Source organism: Camponotus floridanus, unplaced genomic scaffold (assembly GCF_003227725.1).
Source record: "Camponotus floridanus strain SB8 unplaced genomic scaffold, Cflo_v7.5 scaffold49, whole genome shotgun sequence".
NCBI classification, from domain to species: domain Eukaryota; kingdom Metazoa; phylum Arthropoda; class Insecta; order Hymenoptera; family Formicidae; genus Camponotus; species Camponotus floridanus.
In genome coordinates, this window is record NW_020229647.1 from 908,593 (window position 1) to 930,961 (window position 22,369).

A 22,369-nucleotide genomic window follows, 5' to 3' on the forward strand; every position below is an offset into this window, starting at 1 on the left:
TACAAAACTGATGCCCGAACTGTTTATAATGCGTGCTTATAATGTTCGGTAGTAACAGAAATAGCATTGTATAAATTTGGCCGTGTGATTTCCCGATCGTAGCTTCATCTAACTGTTCTTCTCGCGGGTGTGTGTGCTTTGTAGAAAAATTTATAATAAAATAAAGCGTGTGTTATGTTAAATTAACATCGAAAATATTATGTAATGTGTCGGGCGATCATAATTAACTGTGCTTTTATGAGTAAGTGTCATAAAGGAGTGGCAAACGATAAACAAGAGAAGAGGGAAATACGAGGAAGACGGCGGAGCAACATGAGGTGAGCAAATTTTTATTTTAACATAGATATATTTATTATTTGTTATTTCTGTAAAATTAATTACTTCCTTAACTTAGTTTCACGACAGTCATTATTTTAACAATGAATTCGAAAAATCTTTTACCAAAAGAATCAATTTTTTTAATATATTGCGTTTTTTTAACACAAATTATACTATAAGAAATAAATTCGGTATATCTGAAAAATAAATAATTCGGGAAAAATGTGTAATATTAAACATTTCAAAGAAAAGCAATTAATTGTTCGACATAATTTATTTTAGTAACGATATAAGTTAAAGCGATTTTCTATTATTTCTCACACTTATTTTTTTCGCAAATAAATCGAAAATTTCGATGATAATGAATTCAGGAGATAATTTGTTATCGAGTTATAATTCTCGACTTTTGACTTTTTAATCATTTTGTTCTCCTATGACGTAATAGTAGAGTTCGAGTTGGTACACACATCCATAAAAATTTTATGTTTTTAAAATCTATTTGCAATATCTTGAGAACAACTAATTAATACAATCAATTAATAATAGTTATTTCTTATTTACGATTCGTTATATGCATTTTTGATAAGTGATGATAAAAATCAATATTTTATTTTTAATATAAATTTCTTATTACTTGATAGAAGCGATAAATTAAAAGAACAAATTAACAATAAATTAGTATAAATTTAATTATATCTTCCTGCATCAAATTAATAAAGCTAAATTATTAGATTTTATGTATACACAATAAAAAAATAAAAATTATTCTCACAATTAGTGAATCAAACGTTTATCTCTATAATAAATGAATTTAAAACAGAAATATGAATATCTCTTCGTTCTTCAATGATAACACTTGCGATGAGAAAAGCAACATATCGGTTAAAGAGTTAAACAAACTTCCGGAACGTGCTATACGCGCCACTTTCAGAACGATACACTACCGGCGACTTACTACTAAACATTAATCGATCGTTAGAAATTCCTGAATGTATCGGGGACATAAGATATTACTGTTCGCAGTTACCTGCACGGGATGGCGCATTCACATGTTGAAATGTTAAACTGGGTAAAATGATACTATATGCCTAGTAGGAAAGAACTTTCCTCCTCGCTTTTTTGCAATTTCACTATCTGTTACTTCTCTATCTTTTTCTAGTGCATATTATTAACTTTTTTTCCATTTATTTCAATTATACATAGTATATATAAATGATTAAGTAAGAAATAGTTATTTATTTCATCGCATTATTACTTAATTTATATTATAGAGAAATACTATTTAAAGACTATTTAAACTAAGTGTTAAAGAAAGACACAAACAAATTAATTCATTTTTAATAAAATTCAGAAAAAAACATGTTTCATATATTCTGCAAAATTAAAACAATTAAAGTATAAGAAAATATAATCAATTATAATCAAGAATTTTATTTGTATTTTATAACTCTATTAATTCCCTTGTAAAACGTGATAAAATGAAATTGTATGTTTGAAATTAATTTTTATCATTTACAGAAATTTTTCTCTTTTTTGACGCGATAAAATAAAATCTTTAATATATACATCGGATATGTAAAAATAAGATTACAATCTGTTTACAATGATGCAAAGTAAAATTTTCTCATTGGATATATCTCAATCATAATATATGCAATTTTATAATGAGCATTCAAAAAGTTTTTACTAAAAATTGTACAATTGATACACGTGTGTGCACCAGGCGAACATTTGACGTTTATTTAGCTCTGTAAGCTAAAGATGACTTATATTCGAGATGCATCACGTTTACTACATGACATTTTCCGACCGTCGAAGCATGCTGTTCCCTTTCGACGATCATCTCACCACCGCGACGTAACCCAAACCACTTCGTGTCAGCGACGAGTCAGCGCAAAAACCTATCACCTTACTCGCTTCTATCTACATCCGACCGCCTTTTATCATGTCACAGAAAGTTCTCGCAAGTTTCACGAAAATGATCTAAGATGAGTTCTTATTTTGAATTAAAGTACAAGTCACCAAAATAATAATCAAAAGATAAATAATGAAAAAAAATTAAATTATTCTCTAATCTCGTTTCACCTTTTTTCTTGAATGCTAAAATATTCAAAACTAAAATTTTAATATTAAAACAAAATATAAATATACATACATGAATATTAATATATATTTTTTACGATGTTACCGAATGAATTCCAATTCATACTACAAATTTATATTAAGAAATTATGAATAATTACGTTTTATTAGGACATGCTCATACAAAAATTTGCTTATTTGACACTCTCGCTTTATGCGTTTCCTTCGGGATAATCGTCGAGGATAAGCCGCGTATATTCGCTTTTGCTTTTCTCGCATATGAACCGCTTCGCGAAAGTTTTTCACTCGGTGTAAAAACCACGGACGTAAAAGGCGACGTAAAAGTTGGCCGCAAACGTCGACGCGCCAAGTACGAGGGAGGCCGAGGCGTCGTCAACACCGATTCTAATTTAGATAGTCACGGTTAACCACGTGCTGACAATGGCTCGTTTCGGATGATCTCGATAAGCTTATGCGCACCGTGTCGCTCCTATTGCGGAAGAGGCCCTCGACTTCAATATTTTTCGCGATCGCTATACATGTTAACGAACGAAATTCGCGATTTTTATATCATCTTGATTACATGTAGAAAGATTTGCTCCAGTTTTTTTTAACTTTCATCGTAAAAAAACAAAATTGCCAATATTTAAAATTAAATACCGACTGAGTCCTTCCGTAAATTTAATGTAATATCTGAAATAATAATATTGCTTATATAAATAACGATATTAAATTTAAAGTTTCAAAAAGTCAAGAATGACATACTTGTAATGCTTTATATTGAGCGTTATTTCATATGAAATGCAAATATCTTTCCATACATTTTTCTTTTAAAATCTCTATATAACAGCACATTTATACATATATAAATGTATAAATATATATAGCAATAAAGTAAATATCTATAATACACATCAGAAATATATTTTATAAATGTGTTTATATACACATCAGAAATATATTTTATAAATGTGTTTACAAACTCAAGTTGTATACATACGTACTTGCATATTCATAAAATAAAACTTTAATATAAAACATTATAAAATAGGCTATAACGAGTTGCTTGCTACTTTTCATATCTATCTGATGTCTATCGAAATAAATGTAATAAACGTTACATTTGAGTGAACATGTTAGATACACGATAATCGATTTACTCACTATATATGTTTTGGACTACTGCAGATAAAACATCCCTTTGAAAACTGATCCGCAGCGTATAATTTTGACACACGACAACCGTATATATATTAATTAATATCAGTTTGAAAGAGATAAATACTGATTAAAGTTAACGATACATGAAATGATGAACGGTCACGGTAGTAATCGCTAGCTGATTGGCTGCAACTGTCTCTAATCCATATATGAACAAGCATTTATTTCAATGAATCCAACTGTTATCAAACAGAAAACGAATAAAATTTACAAGATATATATTGATTACATCAATATATATGGAATATATTATAATGTATGTTATATCTCAAATATCTTAATGCGAAGAGTGATGTGTGTAATAGTATTATGTAAGCAATGTTTGTATGAATTTCTAGGATTTAAAAAGCCAAAGGTATTTCACAGAAAAAAATTATAATTATTTTAAAATAAAAGAATTTTAAATACAGAAGTTTTGAAATTTTAAAATCACAGAGATTAAAAACATGGTGAAACAAAGATGGAGCTTATGAAAACAAATGAATGAATTTAGATGTTAAAGGTTTTACAATTATTTACAGAGGCTTTCAAGGTAAAATTTTAAAATCTAGAAATTAGAAGACATAATCTGTTTATACATTGTTAGTCCTCATTGTATACCTTCTCGAATGCTAGAATGCAAGAGTTGATATGTTGATATGTAGAACTTATTAACCGGATAAGAAAATTTTGAAATTTTTAAGGAGATTTGTGAAGTTTCTAATTGCTTTTTAAATTAAAAAATTTTTTCCTATTTTTTCGAATCTATGCAGTAAACTTTTGATCGAGACGCGTATAATCGTGCGGCTTTAATGATGAGCGTTTCAGTCGAATAAAGTTCTAGAACATGCGAGAACAGCGCGCATTCGCGGTGCAAAGTCACACCTCACTGCCGACGCAAAGTGGACTAACCCCTTAATTGGAAACGTTGAATGAATTTGAGTGCGGTGGGAAAGGATCGAGCGCGAGAGGGGGAGGAAACGCGGGGCAGGGCAATATGACTGCCATTGTTGGAAACTAAAGCGCTCCGATGCCGCACAGGAAATCCTCGCGATGCGCAGCCACCCGCGCCCCTGCATCGACCTCGTTCACGTGTTCGACAATGATTTTTTTTTTGTTCCTGCGTAGCTTTGCCAATTACAACTATCATACTCTCGTCCCAGCATCCCGAAACTCCCAAAACTCTCTCCTGTCAAATCCCAAAGAATTTGTTTCAACAACACGCGCTATAAAATGTAAAATTGAAAGACGCGTTTTAATGCATTAAAATTTGAATTTGTTCTGATATTTGGAATTACATTACAATCTGTGAAGAATAAAATAATTTGTATTTAGCCGTGATTATAGTCTTTTTTTAAATGATAAAGCAAAACTTACTAGAACAAGACATGATTAGCAATGATTATTTTAAGTTTCGGAATAAATAATTTGCGTACTCTGTTTTTAGAATAATATTTCAACGCATTTAAATACGCATAAAAATTAATCATGTAATATATTCGTAATCAAAAGAAAACGGATAAGCGATCGGAGAAAATCGTTTATTTGCTTAACTGTACACCATCATGTTCTTGAGCGGTACGCTAATTAGCACCGATTAATTCCATTTCTTATCCACATCGTCGAGTCGTTTAATTGAATCTTTTAGTCGCCGCAAATACAATACGCGATGCGAATCTTAATTCGGCTTACCGTGGCTTTCACTGTGGTGTACTTAATGATGTTATTTAAAGTAGTTTAAACATAGATTATCAAATCAATGGATTAAAAAAAATGAATATGAACGCATAGTAATATTAAAAATATTTCAATTCTTTTTGAATACAATTATATCGTATTTATATATGTGCATTGGTTTTTTATGATGTTGAAAATTCTCCCTCTGAATTCTAAAAGTACCAAAATATATATCAGATTTTTAAGATTCGGACAATTTTCAAAATTCTAATATTATTTAACTTCCATCCATTTATATATATTTATTATCTTTATATATATTTATTATCTCTCAAAAATTAATTTTCCAGATTTCTTCGGAATCATTAAAGAATTATAAAGCCCATGCATGCTATCGAAACCTAATGAAAACGATTACATTTAAGACAATCGATTTCTATGCGATTTCCCTATTTTCTTTATCTCTCTCTCTCTCTAAAAAAAAGATTTATAGCGCTTTGTTCGCGGTTCAAGTCAAAATGCATCCGGACTCGATGAGCTGCACGACACGACACGGAACTCCAAAGAGTGCCGATAACGAACGTTATCGAGCGACACGAAGCATAAACATTTATGCTCGCATCGACGCGATCCTCTCGCGCCATCCGTCCTCTCCTCCTCCATCTCGTACATACAATCTCCGAACGGCCGGTGCCCGAACGAACGAACGATACGAGCAGCACGTGCGCCCGACAGGAGAAAACGACGAAGCATCTGGCGCGAACGACCGCTGACGGGATAGGTAGCGGGAGGAGGGAGGAAGGGAGGGAGGGAAGCAGTGGGAACGATGCGCTGGGATGCACTCCGCGATGCACTTACTCCGCGTCCATCGTCGTCGTGGACGGATTCCACTGCAATTCGTAACATGTGAGGCATTGGATGCAGCTGTTATATGTAAACGCTACAGTATCGTAAAACGGAAATGTCAAAGGTAATAATCCTGGTGGTTCTATTAGGAGATGTAGCGTATATATGGCCGGTTATTATTATTAATCATTACGGAACTGTGGTCTCTCTCTCTCTCTCTCTCTCTCTCTCTCTCTCTCTCTCTCTTTAATGCAAGAATTTATGCTTAATCCACTCCTATTTACGTGAAGCAGTGCGTTTCTGCTTCTTATTATTATTTACACTGACGGTGATTTCAAATAATAATAAATTCTATGACGTACAGAGCTAGAGAGAAAAAAGTTACAAAGGAACAGAATATCGAATCTTTCACCAATGTAAAAATTAATTTATTATACTTTACTTTCTTTTATATAAGATTTTATATAAGAGATTATCTTATTAATAATTACTTACTGTTGGCTAGTCTTAGAAATGTTAACATAGATCCTTTAAATACGCGAGCGTTCCTTTAATAAAATGAAAACATTGTAATCCAATCTGGGAAAAATTCGCAGTTGCATTAAATAAAGTCGCAACTTAAGCGCTATATGTACTCGGCAAATATATCCTAGTAGCAAATGGGAGCATGTGAGGCAATAACAATGTATCTTAAATGCAAGTGTTTTCATTTCTTTTCCGCGAAACAAAATTATAAATAAAGATTATCGCATTATTTGAGAGAAATTAAAATATTATTGCGCAGCATCAATAGCAATGAATCAATAGCAATGTAAACGATGATTTAAACTGTGCACTCGATGCGCTCCACATTGCATTACATTAATATTATAATCTGGAAAATGTCAAATATACGTATAAATGAAAAAGAAAAAGTGAATTAATGTATATAACAGATAAAATTGCAATAATAATAAAGTAAAAAAGCCTATATCACGATTGAAAATTAAAACGCAATTAAAGTAGAACATAATTAAATAGAAGTATTTTTTATGATATTTTAGTGAAGTAAATTTTCTTTCAAATTTTATAATGCAGCGCTTTTTTACTTTTCTCCTGAATTTTAATGTTCGATTGAAATGACCAACAATAAATCAAGAATCGCTGTAATAAATCGTAATCTAGGTCAAGTCCGCGATTTGTCCTACTTTTTCTATCGCCATTCGTTAGTTTTAAACGAGAACTTATTGATATTCAAAGATAAAGAATTGTTATGCAATATTATCGAAAAAAATAAATTTAGAATACATAAAAAAATTCATAATGTGATATCTTTCGTTTGATTAGGTGTTAACGAGATCGTTTATAGCTTATTTGGATTTATTTAAAAAGCCAAGAATATCAGATCAGTGTAAGCAATATATGTATGTAAATAAAGAAGATCTCGAGAGCTAATCATATTTGTTCTATTAATTTATCAATACATTTATCATTAACATATTTTTTCTATTAATCCTCAATACGTTAATTATATTAATGTAACACTTAGCATATTTTAATAATAATTAATATAATATTATATATATTAATATTTATTAATTATATATGGTATGGATTATATATGTATTATATGGTATCAACTAACTTTATATAATTAGCACAATAGCATCGCAAATTTCTTTCAAACTCTTGATTGCAATCTTAAGAAGCATGATGATGTAAATATACTTGCACCGTACTTTGATCACACATATACGTCAGATTATACATTATAATGACAACATTAATTATCTCTATCCAAAAATAGACACAAGAGTAATATTGAAAACTCGAGATTCCGGGTTTGTGCCGATTTGCGATAGATATTTAGCATTTTTTAAGCACGTTATAAAAAAATGTATTATTATGATAATTATGACGTATATCTCATTTCTTTAACTATCCTTTCGCAACTTCCAATTGCATGCAATATTTCCCTTTATCTCTAAGCTTTGGCTTATCTTTTGCGGCGCATATGAGACTGAAGAAGGAGGAAGGAGGAAAAAAGGAGCACGTCGTGACAACATTTTTGTCCGATAAGGAAAAAGGCAACGACTGTTATGAGATTCTTTCTAACATACGCATATCGGCACAAGGCGTTTCTTGTTCGAGATCTGCGAGCCGGCAAAACGAGATGCTCACGGATAAGAGTGTTCGTCGACCGTGCGAAAGACTGCCGATGCATACATAAATCCGATGTATACATACATCCATATATACATATATTCAAAACCACGCTCACTGTTGTCAATCCATTCGTTTCTTCCGAAAAGAGATCTATGTGCAAAAGTGTTGCAGGATATACCGCCATTTCTCTCGAGCGTTGTTTTAAAAAAGTTGAGCTAAACAAAAATGCTTGTTTCCACGTCGAGGGATATCGATAATTTTAAAGTTTTGAGAGATATAAAATAAGAATTATAACCCATTCTAAAAACTATAAAGCTTTAAAAATTTTAAAATAGTACTTATATTCTATATATATATTCTATTTAAATCCTTTTTTAAACCTTTTAATTCTTAAATTCGCAGTATAAATTTCGCATGTAAATTTCCACGTAAACAATTTTAATAAAAAGTGCAGACTGTTATCCAAAATTTTCTCAACTCGAGATTAAATTTTATTTTTAAAATTTCTTAAAATAAAGTTTATAACGCGTAAATTACAAATATGCAAGTTTCCAGATGGACCGAATTATCGTTTTAGAGAAAATGGCCGGTATAAAATAAGTATCTTTTATAACAATAAAAATTAAAATTTTTATAAGAGTGAAAATATTAAATGGTAACTCGGCCCATCTGGAAATTTGCATATTTATAATCTATGCGTTATATAAACTTCATTTTAAGCTAAAAATAAAGTACAATCTCATGTTTGGAAAATTTTTGACAACAAACCTATGGGCACTTGTCCGCACTCTTTGCAATTTTTTTATGAAATTGAATTTTTTTCTTGTAAAACAACAGTGTAACAGATTTAGGACAATAATAAAAAATGAGTTAAAAAATAAAATAAATAAAAATTTATATATGCATTATTAAAAGAATAAAATATAAATCCTTTAAAATATGTTTTTCTCACCTTATTGTAAAATATTATATTTACAACCATATGAGAGGAGAAATGAATTTATAAAATTTTGAAGAAAACTAGCATTATCTAAATGTCACCTAAATCTTAAAATAAAAAAGATATCTCTTAGAAGAAGATAATTCTATTTATTTTATCTTATTATTATGTATTATATCTCTAATTCATGTTATATTTTCAAGATAATTTTTCAATATATGATTTTCTTTTATTTTATTATTATTTTATCTAACATTTCGATTCACTTTTTTCTTACTTCAATATCATATATATATAATTATAAAATATATAAAGTTTTAAACTAATATATAATTAACGCTCTAAAAAAAGAAATATATATTCTTTTCAAGTAATACTTTTATATATAATACTATCAATATATATTTTTTTTCATAAGAAAGGTATTCAATGGTTAAGTCAACAGTGAACACGTGATGATAAAACGTTACGAGGCGAAAAATATTTATTGAAACACTCGTTAAATTATAAACGGCATCCATCTGCGAATAATATTTCTGATGCCACGACAGGTCGCGCATTCGACGGATATATACATTCTACTGGTCGAAATTTGCCATACCGCACTGTGTGTGTATGTGCTGCATGTTTCAGTGAAATATAGCGGAAATAACGTTTGCCCGCTCCTGATCAAAACAAGCCCCGATTTGCGTTAATATTTCTGGAAAATAAAAGAGAGTATTTATTTTGTTCATCGATATTTTGAATACCCAGTTATAGTACGATGCAAAAATCTTCACACATGTTGTTGACATCAATCGTACGAAATAAATATATTTTGTTGATACGGTATAAAATTGTTCAATATTTATAAATCATAAAACTAAATGTAAGATAAATAACTGAGAAATATGAAATATATTAATTATATCGAATATAAAATTATAAATCGCAAACTTTTGCAAAAGAAATATCCTCCTAATAGAAATCTTTCTTATAGAGCTATCAATTTATTAAATCAATCAAATAAATATAAATATATAATATATGTTTCCTTGCTCTCTCTATGTTAATTAATTAAATACTCCCTCTACTCTCTCTTTCTATATGTGTATTAAAATTAATTATTACCAAACCTTAAATCGAAATTAGATAAACGATTTAATTAAATTTTGATCTGTGCATATATTATAAAATTAAATTATATGATCCAGAAACGATCAAATATCGATAACTATAATTAACTAATGTATTGTCGGTGCAATTGAATTACTACGCACTTGTTGAAATTAACCTAAAAATGTGTCGAACAACACACATTCATACGAAATACGTCATTCACATTAATACACGGCTTAAAGCTCGTCTAATTCAACCCAGACCTATCTAACGTGCTATTTATAATCCGCTTTAGAGTGGTACTAATTGGCGTTGTTTAGGGATGACGACGGCGGTGTTCTGTGACTAATCGACTGACGTCTCTCGTTTCGCTCCACATTAAGCTGGAGCAGGCGGAGCGGCGCGTGACAAACTTCGTCATTGTGATCTTATCGCAAAGTGCATAATTCATGATAATTAAAAATCGATCCAGTCACCTTCGAACATGGACAAAATGCGATCGACATTTGCTAATCAAACGAAAGTATCGTTATCGAATATCGAGTACGATTGTAATATCAAGTACGAGTATCTTCTTCAAGTAATAACTTATACTTTTTTTTGCGAAAATTCCACATGAATCACAAATATATATGTTTATTATCTGTACAAGTTAATAATCACACTTACACAAAGCATAAAAATTTCTCCCATCTGAAATTATCCCCCTAGGCAACGATTAAATATCAATATCTTCTCATCCGAGTTAATGCACTCGGTGAAATTTGTCGGCGAATTTTTGCCGTTATTTCTCCATGTCGTGGCTCTATCTCCGTCTATGCCTGGTCGCCCATTAAAATGGCCGGGTGCAATTACGTTTAAAAATAGCGAGAGTCGAGAGTAGAGTCTGTTGCGCTCGATTGCATCAGACACTACCACGACAACGACGACAACGATGACGATGTCGACGACGACGACGACGACGACGAAGCGGATGGCGGCAGAGGAAGCAACCACAACGACGACGACAACGAAGACGACGACGACAAGGACAAAGAGGCCAACAACGACAACGACGACAGGGAAACGTCAAAGGTTTCGCTCGTCTGCACTTTGCGATCGACTTGCTTTAGCTGTGAGATTCGATAGTATGCTCGTTCATGTTTTGCATGCCATACATTATCGTGCAAAAAGAATAATACTAATCTCTAACTTTGTAATCGTTATCTTTATTTTTCGTTTAAAAAATTCTCTGACAAGAATGTATTATATTATTATAAATAAATCTCGGAGTAAAAACATATATATCATAATAACATAAATAAATTATAAGAAAAATATAAAGAAAAAGAAAAATTAAAGCGTTCTAGATTTCACAGATTTACATATATCTGTACAAATCTCTCGATTACAAGATTTTGATCAATTAAATAATTTTTTTAATAATAATTCAAGTAGACTATTCTTTTACATTTTAATATAATACATTCTTAAAATATCTTTTATTTCGATTCTGAAATTCCAAACTAAAAAAATATTACGAGGTCTGATTATTATTAAGTCAAAAATAAAATTTTGTTATTGGTAATAATAATTCATTACACTAATTCATTACAATTGTGTGTTGTCATGTTTTCTATGTTTGGAAAATTTATATTCGATTTTATTTTTAAAGCGAATATAATAAATAAATGCTGATATATTTTCTGTATTGTATTCGTACTGCTTCAAATCAAATAGCAAAATAGTTTCGAAAATGAACAAGATATATATATCATGAAATTGCTCTATTCAGAACAATCACGCGAGGCACGTTTGTATTTGTGCCACAATTTCTCAGCTGTAAACCTCGTACATTAACTCTCGGTGAGAGTGACGAAAATCAGGCGTAAACTGACGCATGCTTGTAAGCTCCAAGTAGTGTACATTGTTTCCACAACCTCTGGACTGGTCCCAAAGCGTTAGTCTAATGTTTGAATCGCCAAAGATGTCGTGGCGCTTGTTAGGAAACACGCTTATATGAGCAGTCATGAATTGCAGAGTATATGTTTTCGATCAAATGTTATATAATAACTTAACATTTAATTTCAATAAATGCTCGAATAAGACAAATGTATATCGCATTAATAGTTAAATAATTTTAGTAACAATCACATTAACGCTATATAATTAATTAATCGCGGTATTATTTCCGATTTATCTATGAATGAATATCTCTGGTAATTTGATATAAAATCAATCACACATTGAGGAAGAGTGTATTGTATTATAAATCAGGAGATTACATAATAAATGTAGATAGGATAATCTGAATTATTTAGAATCATTCGTGAATTAATCTATCATAAAATAGTAAACTTTATATCATATTCCTATATATCCGAGCAAATTCAGTATATTTCAATATATTTTAAAAAATGTATATTGTGTTAAATAAGAAAATTTTCCATTAATAAAAATAAGCTAATTAGAATCATATAAATAAAATAATACAATTAAATTATACATAATTATCATTACTGATACACTTTACAAGAATATTCAATGTTGTTGAAATCAACGTTGTAAATAATTTAATCGACAACTATTCATCTCGAATAATATCAGCAGTACGCAGTCGAGTTATAGCAGCAAACACGCAAAGAAAAATATTATTTCATCAGTTATTGCTTTTCTAGATCGAGTATCGTATCATGTAAAAAAATGTGTAAAAAAGCATGTACATTTTATCTATACACTTTCGCTCTTATTATGTATTAAATTTCTCTTATTATATATATCAAGAGAAAAGAATGATTTATTAAGGTTTCACTTGTATGAAAATCGCAATTATTTAATATCTTTGAAAAATGTTTATACTTCTTGTGGCTTAAAAAATTTGCTTTAGGAAAATTTTAATTTTAAACTTTTAAATAAATATCATAAAATTTATAATGACTTTTAAACGTGTGTACTTTTTAAATGGAGTATATTAATCATATACTTGCACGCTTAAATTGAGTTCATTATAAATCCTAGAAAAATACGAAAATAAAAACTTCACATATACATTCTCCAATTATGTAAAATGCAAATAGATATTTTACAAACTTCATGAATGTGTAGACAATATAATGCACAAGCAACTTAATCCTTTCTCAATACAAATAACTTTGAAAATATAACAGAGGTACTGTGTAAACTCTATTTTGCGCTAGAAAATCTAATGAGAGAATATTGATTACCTCATTTTCATGCAATTTAATATTAATAAACCCATTTAAAACATAAGGAGTAAACAGCAGGAGTATAAGTTTAACGAAAGTTAATTTACGAATTCATGTTACATGAGTAACTTTTATCGTCCTAGAACGTCAACATGGGATTTCACGGACCTTATATTTTGCTCGAAAGCTTACATGTACCGGCGTTTCTACGAAGTTTATAAAAGTTATTTGTCTACATTCTGTAAATGGTTTGCGAAGAAAGCGAATTGTGGCGCGAAAAGCGAAGCGAGAAGCGAGTGGGATGGCAAGAAACATGCGAGATAGAAGAACGACTTATGCAACAATGGCAAATAACGCTAATGAGTTCGCTCCTCGTACTCTTCCATTCTTTTAGCTATACTTGAAAGAACTCGTTACTGAAGAATATTGGAACAAAAACTAGCGACACATAATTGCAAGACAAAATCGTATACTATGTATTACATAATCCTACACAAATAATAATTATATCTCACAGCACATACACACATAAAAATATATTATATATTATTAATTATTATATAATAATAATATAATTGTATAACAATAATAATAATAATAATAATAATAATATTTATTGTCCTTTACCTTTAATAATATTAGCAATGATAATAAGTATTTTTCCTCCTCTATTTAAACAATATTAATAATGATAATATGCTTTATACAATATATTTTACGAATATATTATAAATATATTTTTTGTTATACAACAATCATCTTATGTTTATATATTTTAATTTAATTCAATAAACTTTCACGTATAAAACGTTATAAAACGTTATTATCATGACAAAATATAATCAATCTTACTGAGAGATCGTCGGCAACACCTTTAATGAATGCGAATGTACAGGTAACGAAAGTGAATAAGATTAGCACGCGGGCATCATTAAGTCGATCTGATTAGATATCGCGAAAAAACCGACGCTAATGTATGACTGTAATAAGTATTCCGCAAAATACAGCCGTGAGCATCTCTGTTCGTTTATTTTGTAATGAGTTTTCTCGACGGTATTATAAAGTGACGTATTGTATATGTATCATTATTGTGCCAATGTAATAAAATTTAATCGCATATTATAGAACAGAGATAGAGAAAGGAAGATTGGAATATATTCCATTTTCCTCATCACACATTTTTACATAGCTCTCTCAAAATGTACTTTTTACCATATATTTCTGTATATTTTAAGAGACCCATATAAAAAGCATATAAATAGTATGTAAGAAGATAGTATTTATATAAAACTATTTAAATTTTGGAAGATCACGATTGTGTCAAAAAGTCGCATCATCTTTAGTTTTTAAATTTAAAAAATTTGCAAAAATATATGTAAGTGATGTTATATAATAAAGATTGACATTAATTTTTCATATATGTTTTTCATTTCTTTAAAGATACATCTTATGCAAGACAGATCTAGTTCTATCACTCGAGTTTTCTCATTATTCTTTCTTCTTAAGCGTTAAAGAAACATTTCTTTCCAAATGTTTTGTATCGCAGAAAGATATAATGCAGATATAATGAAAAGGAGTCTATCTTTGTTTAAGATCCCAAATGTGTAAACGTAGATAATAATCTTTATAAATTAATTAAATTTTGTAAATTTATAAAAATATAGCCGTCGTTACGTAACGCGTAAAATTTGACATTAAATTCATTTTTTCATATATATTTCTCTTTTTAAAAAGGTATTTTATAGAGGCAAATATATAACTCTCAACGCACTTTATGACACAAAATAAAGAAATACGTCATGTTGTAAAATAGTAAAAAATATAAAAATTTGATATTTCCTAAAGTTTTAGAAAGCATACTCTTTCCAACTTTTTGATGACATTTTTCAACAATATTATTCGCCATGGAATAAAAGAGGACGTATCAAATTATAAAATAGTGTTAGTGTAAAATAATTTTTAAATCACTGCCAAAATTTTTACCGCAACTGAAACATTCGCTACTATTTTTTAAAAATATTTTTTTTTATAAATAATGCTAATTTTTTACGTTACTTTTTCTAAAAAATAATGGACTATTTCAAAACAGTATTTCGCAATGTGATGATAAAATTGTTATATACTGTTATAAATATATTTTTTATAAAAAATTATTTTTAAGAGATGATATATGAGGCATTATTCTCTGTTATAAAATAAAGAAGAGTTTTCAAATCTTTAGTATTTTCTTGGTAAAAATTTAATGAAAAATTTAATTATAAATTATTTTAACGAAACTATTTTAAAATGTTTCAGGAAATTATTTCCATTTAATATAAACAAATATTTTGTTGTTTAACTGATGTAAAATTGCTTTTACTTCTTTTAACGTAATTTTAATTGTTATTTTAAATTTAATCATTTTAATTATTGAATATAATAATTAAAGTTTGAAAAGCGCAACATATAATAGACTCAAACTTTCAAAGAAGAATTCAGTCATCAAAGTCCGTTAGTTAAGTTCCCGTTAATGGTGTCCTTATAAAAAAGCCGCTTTTCAACTTGTCAATAATGATATTCTTCAATGATACTCAGCACATCGCGAGAAAAACGGGTGTCTATGTATAAGTTGGTAAATAATAATCGAAGAAGTATAGAAGGAAATAATATCTGCAACACGGATAGCGCTCTTGCAAAACGGGATTCGTTCTTGACCGAACGGTGGATGCCATCGCCGCCATTGGCATCCATCGCACAGAATTGTCAAATCGACATGATTTGATCTCTATTACGTGTCTGTCACATACCTGGACTGGTCTGCCAAGACAGGCCGCCGATGAACATTTTCCTAGAAAAGAAAGACGATTCCATCAGGCTCGCCATCCGGTCGCGGGTCATCGGCGGAAGAGGAAGCGGATGCGGGGAGACTGCCAGCAGAGGGTAACTTCCGGTACTACTTTGCGACCCCCTGCGCAGTCTCCCGCCCTCGGCAGCAGGTGTCACCACACATCAACCAACAATCGAACAACACCCTCGTTTCGTCTTTCCTCGCGAACACGTTTCGATCACGGCGCGCCCGAAGACCGGATCTTCCGATCGCGCCAAAACGCATTTCTCTTCCTCGGACCGGCATCTCCGTTCCATATCCTTCTTTTCCTCGTATACGTTTTCCCTCACACATCCACCAATGAATCAATCCACTAATCCATCAACCAAATCTCTGCTATTTTCTTTTCCGAAACAATGAAAATGTTTCTGTCCATCTCGATTTTGTCTCTGCTAGCTAACGTGCAATTCTATCTATCAATATCTTATACTTTTTCGAAGTAGGTTATTAAAATAAACGAATATATAAATAAAAAATATTAGAATATTACAATTAGATCTAAGCAATGTAATATTCATAATGTTCTAGATGCAAACTTTACTAATTTACTTATCTTTTATCACAGTTGCAAAGTTTGAAAAATTATCAGAGTAAAGAATCCATATTTTACAGTGTCGAATTTTCGCATCTTTTTTTAAATTTTTAGAGTGAAACAAATTTTATGATTATTTAAAAAAAATTTTAATTCTTAAATCTTGGAATATAACAAAAAAATTGAACAATAACAGGAAATTAACAATAATATTAATTCGTTTAAAATTTCTCTATCGAAAAAGAGCCTAACATGAACAATCGCTCATCAATCTAACATGGAAAAACTAATGAATGCTAATTATTATAGGGCGTCGTTATGAAGATCGATAAGTAAATAATATACATGATGATCGAGACTAATAATTTCTACGACTGAGCACAACGTGCGTTTGTCAAGTTTTATGATAATTTTAGCGCCATGAAAAGAATTTTAGATAGAAACCTTTTGCTATCAAGGTCATCAACGATAAAAAAACGACGGCACTTGGACTTTTTAGATAAGCCGCATGAACGCGGCACATTTGGGTTTGTAAATAAACTGGCCGATCGGAAAAGATCGCCACCCGCTGGTGTAATCGCCGATCTTGGAGGAAACGAATCGCACTTCCCGTAAGTGGGGAAGTTCTCGGCAATGACCATAATCGATCCACGTACGCGTCATTAATTAGCTGGCTTAAGTATCCGTCAGCGCGCGTCGATAAGGAAACGACCTCCCATCCTTTTCATTCATGATCCCCTCCCTCTTCCCATCTCACGAACGAGAAACCCCCTCCTCCCCTTCCCATTCCTGCTCGCTCTTCATCATCGTCGTCGTAAATAATCGCGCCTCGCATTATTACACGCCGAGATAACGCTCCCGCTTTGTGGACGTAATCACGTGGTGGTGCATTTGAACATCGATTTTCCGAGGCCGCGATATAGCCATCTTCCTCCCACGCGTATTCTCCTCTCCCTTTCCTCCTGCTACCTCTTCTTCCCCCGCGTTCTCCCTAGTTCTATCGCCATCCAGCTATCCATATAGATCTTCCGAATTGGAGGAATCAAAGTAGGCTACTGTTTTCTAGCTCCTAATCAGCGAAAGTTAAATCTGGAACTGGTTATCATATTGGAGATTGTTTCAATGTGAAAATCATAAAGTTTTATATTAATATCATTCAATATTATTTTCTCTTTGAATAAAAATAATTAATATCTCGATTGTTATGTAATTATTTTATGTTGACTGTATGTTTGGCATTATATATATATATATCTATCGACAAGATAAATGAATCAAGATAAACTACATTTAATTTCGATATCATTGAATTTAAAGCATGATTAAATTTAAAGCAGACTATCATTAGATTATTAAAAAAGTTTAATCAGATATAGTCAGACATTATATAAATCGTAAATATGTTTATGCATTCATTTAGAAAGTATCAAAACTCCAATACTTTAATTCTCTTTGTAAAATTTAAACACGTGATTAAAGACTTTTTAATACCATACAGTTTTCATTCGAATCACTTTATGGAGATGTATTCATGTTTCAAAATACACTTAATATCGATTCGAAAAATAAACGTCAAATTTTATTCAAAATTTTTATACTGTAATATCAATTTTGCTTATTTTCTTATCAATATAATCAGTTCCACAATTAATTTTAATATAACAACGATACATACTACAGTTGGATATTCCTGCTGACTTTAAAATCGTGCCAAACGTGGTTTAAATATTTAAGAAATATAATTTTAAAAAATTTGAATGTATGTACTCAATAAATTATACATTTATAATTTTCTTCTCGCAAATATATTTGTGTATATTAAATGTGTGATTCGAATTGAACATAAATAGAAGTTATTGCATTTTTCAGCAGTATTAAAAATAAAATAAATGGCCAAATTCATCACAAAATTGAAGATTCATGATTTCTCGTTATATGAAAAGCAATTGAATGGATAATAATACATTAAGGCAATTTCCGGAGAAGAAAAGTCGAATTGTTTATTATTTCACGATCGTCAGTACGTAGAATAAAAATATGATTCAATCAAATTGTCAATCAAAAATATAACGCTACCGAATAGACATCAAATCAAGTATAAAATGAACACTGATCGATATCTCGCGTTAATAATAGTAATACAGTTTGATTAATTCAATAATCATGAACGAAACTAAATGAAATTCACATCTTTTAAACTTTCAAGATATTATAGGATGAACCACAGGGCAATCTAAACAATCAACTTGTTCCACAATCAAAAGTAAAATTATAATCAAAAGTGTGATTTTATCACACGCCAAGCGCAATCAAAATTGAATGAAACTATCACATTGTCTTAAACATTAAAGAGATATCAGAAAATATGTTAAACCAGAAGAATCTAACGAATAGAATCTATTCGACATGGACATAATTGATTAATCAACCACAACTAAATCCAAACGAAACCACGCATCGTTTCAAATATATAAGAATAATTAAGACGGCAACTTTTAAATCTCGTTCAATTTAAGATCACTGCACATTGCTCAGAAGGGGAGTGGAGCAATCACGTGACAGATACACGCGTGATTTCGTTGAAAGAGATTTCGATTCACCACGTGGCCATTACAAGACGTGGTGTATTCCATGTGTCTTCACATGTGTACGTATTCCAGAATTTCGCGTTCTTTCGCGCCTGTGAAGTGTGACGGCTGGCGGCAGATTCGAAGGTGGCGGCATCTCCTCAACCTCTCTCCTCCTTCTTTTCCATTCATCTGACCCTCTTTCCCACTCCCACCCCCGCAACCGCCCTCAAGCAGTATGCGGGGGAGGGGGAGTACCAAACATTGAAAGAAGGCGCCACCGGTCCGAGGAGAGGTACGCATATTCATGCGCCCGGCAAACATAAACACCATGCGTGATCCACGGCGGCATCCGCGTCGTCGACGGTGACCGGCCTCAGGTCGAGGCCACGAGGCAAGAGTACCGATCCGTTTTAGGAAGCGACCGACGTCAACCGGCACTAACACGAAACAGGATAACAGAAAACACAAGATTTCCCCGAGAACGAACGAACGTCGCGCGGCATCATATCAACGCACTGAGAACGAACGTGCTCCATTTTCCCCCCTCTCGTCCATCCTCTTTCTCCTTTCACACTCACCCACGCATTCATGCATGCACACATCTTCTCTTGCACCCGCTCTTTCTCTCATTCTCCCTCTCTTTCTCTCCCTCCCTCCCTCCCTCCCTCCCTATCCGTTCTCTCTCTCGTGTGGTCGATCGTTGATGGTCGATGTAGTGAAACATTTCGGGGTTGTCTGGGAGTTTTAAACGGAGGCCGCGCCGTTCACGTGGTGGACGGTGACAACCTCCCGCATTCTCTCTCGTGTTTTCCCTCTTTCTCCGTACCCTGGATCGTTCGGCACCTCGGCGGGCGAGCCACTTGCTACGATCTCCTGATTCTGGGACTCCATAGCGACGCGCGGCGCACGATTACTCGTTGTCGTCGTCGTCGTCGCGAGATTCTCGCGTGCCCGGTGTGGAAGCGACGGTGCTCGTCGAGGTTTGCTCGCGTATCCGTCCGGAGCGATGCTGTCCACTACAGTTGTCGCGCTAGTCGTTGTTGTTGTTGACGTTGGCGTTGTTACCGCAGTCGCGGACGGTTGTGTCCTCGTCGCCGACGGCAGCGGCGAGCCTCGTCGTGCCGCGGTGATGCTCGTGACGTGCGTGAAGGGGTGCTGTCACACAACGACGCGCACACAAGATTTTCTTGGGAACTTGCTCGTCACCGGTGATCCTCCCGCTGCGTTTCGAAAAACTCTTCCAAACGCTTCCTCTACGTCTTCCCTTCCGTCTTCCCCTTCTCTCGCTCCACTTATCTTTCGTTCACTCCGCGGATCACGGAGATGTTGATAATCGCGCGCGGCACTACAATGAGAGCGCGATTATTATTGACGGCGAGAAGGAGATGCGCGAACGGATTTTGCGGGCCGGAGGATACCCGCGCTCGTCGCGCCGAATAACGACGATGACAACGACGATGACAGCGACAGCGGTGAAGGTGACGACGACAACGACGAGGATGACGAGTACGAGGATGATGACGACGACGACTAAATAGAGTGTACACGAGGGAAAAAGGCTGTCGACCTCTCGCTCGCTCTCTTGACTCCGATATTACTCTTCCCTTGTCTCTTCGCCGATTGCTTTCTCCTTCCCTTTCGCTCTCTCTCTCTCTCTTTCTCTCTCTCTTTCTTTCTCCGCACTCTCCTCACACTACCGACTACTAAAAACTAAGGAGAAGGTGAGAGGTTACGTGGCTGCGCGGTACGGCGACTACTGATGACGGGCGGCGGCCGGTACTTGGACGTGCGACGCGCTCTGCGAGAGGTTCGACGCGACACTGCGCTCTCGGCGCGGGGCGGGGGGAAGGGGCATCGCGGGGAGAGGGGCATACGACGGCGGCGGTGGCGGCGGCAGCGGCGGCGGCGGCGGTGGTGGCGGCGGCGGCGGCGGCGGCGGCGGTGGCGGCGGCGGCAGCGGCTGCGGCGGTGGCGGCGGCGGCGGCGGCGGCGGCGGCGGCGGCGGCGGCAACGGCAGCAGCAGCAGCAGCAGCGACGAAGGCGGTGGTGGTGATGGTGGCGGTCGTGGCGATGGTAACGACGACAGGGGAACGGAGAGGATATTGCGCTTGCGCCATCCCCACGGAGCGTGCTAGCCGCGAAGCGGAGAAGGGAACGCCACGACCGCGTACCCGCCTCCGATCGCGGCCTGCTCGCCTGCTCGCTCGCTCGCTCGCGGTAGCGCTAACATTAACATTCGCGCTAGCGCGAACACGGGCGAGCGAGAAAAACTAGCGTGATCCTCACGCGAGGAAGGCCGACCACCCGCGCTCCTTCACTACTTGCTCCACTTCCTCGCCTCCGCGTGACCCGCGACCGAAAGCACAACCCTCGTGCGAGTAACGAATGGCTATTGTGAAAAATTTACTTATTTTTTTTCATTTCATCTTTCATACGCTCCTCTTTTTTAATCATACCTTTTTTCGTATTGTCTGTAAAAAGATATTAAATGCAGCTATGCGATTGAAGGAAGAAATAATAATAAAAAAATATCGTCATTATGCAACATGTAATAAACAGAGATTATAATAATTATTTGTCTTTAGAAAGTAGTTGTAATCACCGTGTTTTATCATCGTTAAAGGATAGTCGAAGAATTGTGTCGTATGAAGCACGTGCAGAATCCTCTCATTTCAAAAACAATCATATTATTCACATATTATTTTATGCACTAAACGACTAATGATTAAAATTTAACATTTTATCGGATACATTTCTCCATTTGTATCCAATTATCCTTAAAATCCATGCAAATATCGCTCATTTTAATTCTGTCATCCTCCAAGTATTTCTCACCAAATATAACAAATGTTTCATATTGCATTTTTTTCGACTATACTGATTTATGCAGACTTTCATGCATGCATCATG

The 22,369-nt window shown here is 33.5% G+C and overlaps 1 protein-coding gene across 3 annotated transcripts in view; it reads right to left on the bottom strand.

Moving 5' to 3' along the window:
• LOC105251501 (RNA-binding protein Musashi homolog Rbp6) overlaps positions 1–21,291 on the bottom strand; it is a 591,643-nt gene extending 570,352 nt beyond the window's left edge. For all 3 annotated transcript variants that reach the window (XM_025412217.1, XM_025412214.1, XM_025412215.1), the window contains exons 1-2: positions 20,286–21,291; positions 16,278–16,318 (exon numbers count right to left, since the gene is read on the bottom strand). In XM_025412217.1, coding sequence (XP_025268002.1) covers positions 16,278–16,318; positions 20,286–20,350 — 106 coding nt within the window. In that variant the 5' untranslated portion in view covers positions 20,351–21,291. The remainder of the gene's footprint in view (positions 1–16,277; positions 16,319–20,285) is intronic.
• Between the last annotated feature and the right edge of the window lie 1,078 nt (positions 21,292–22,369).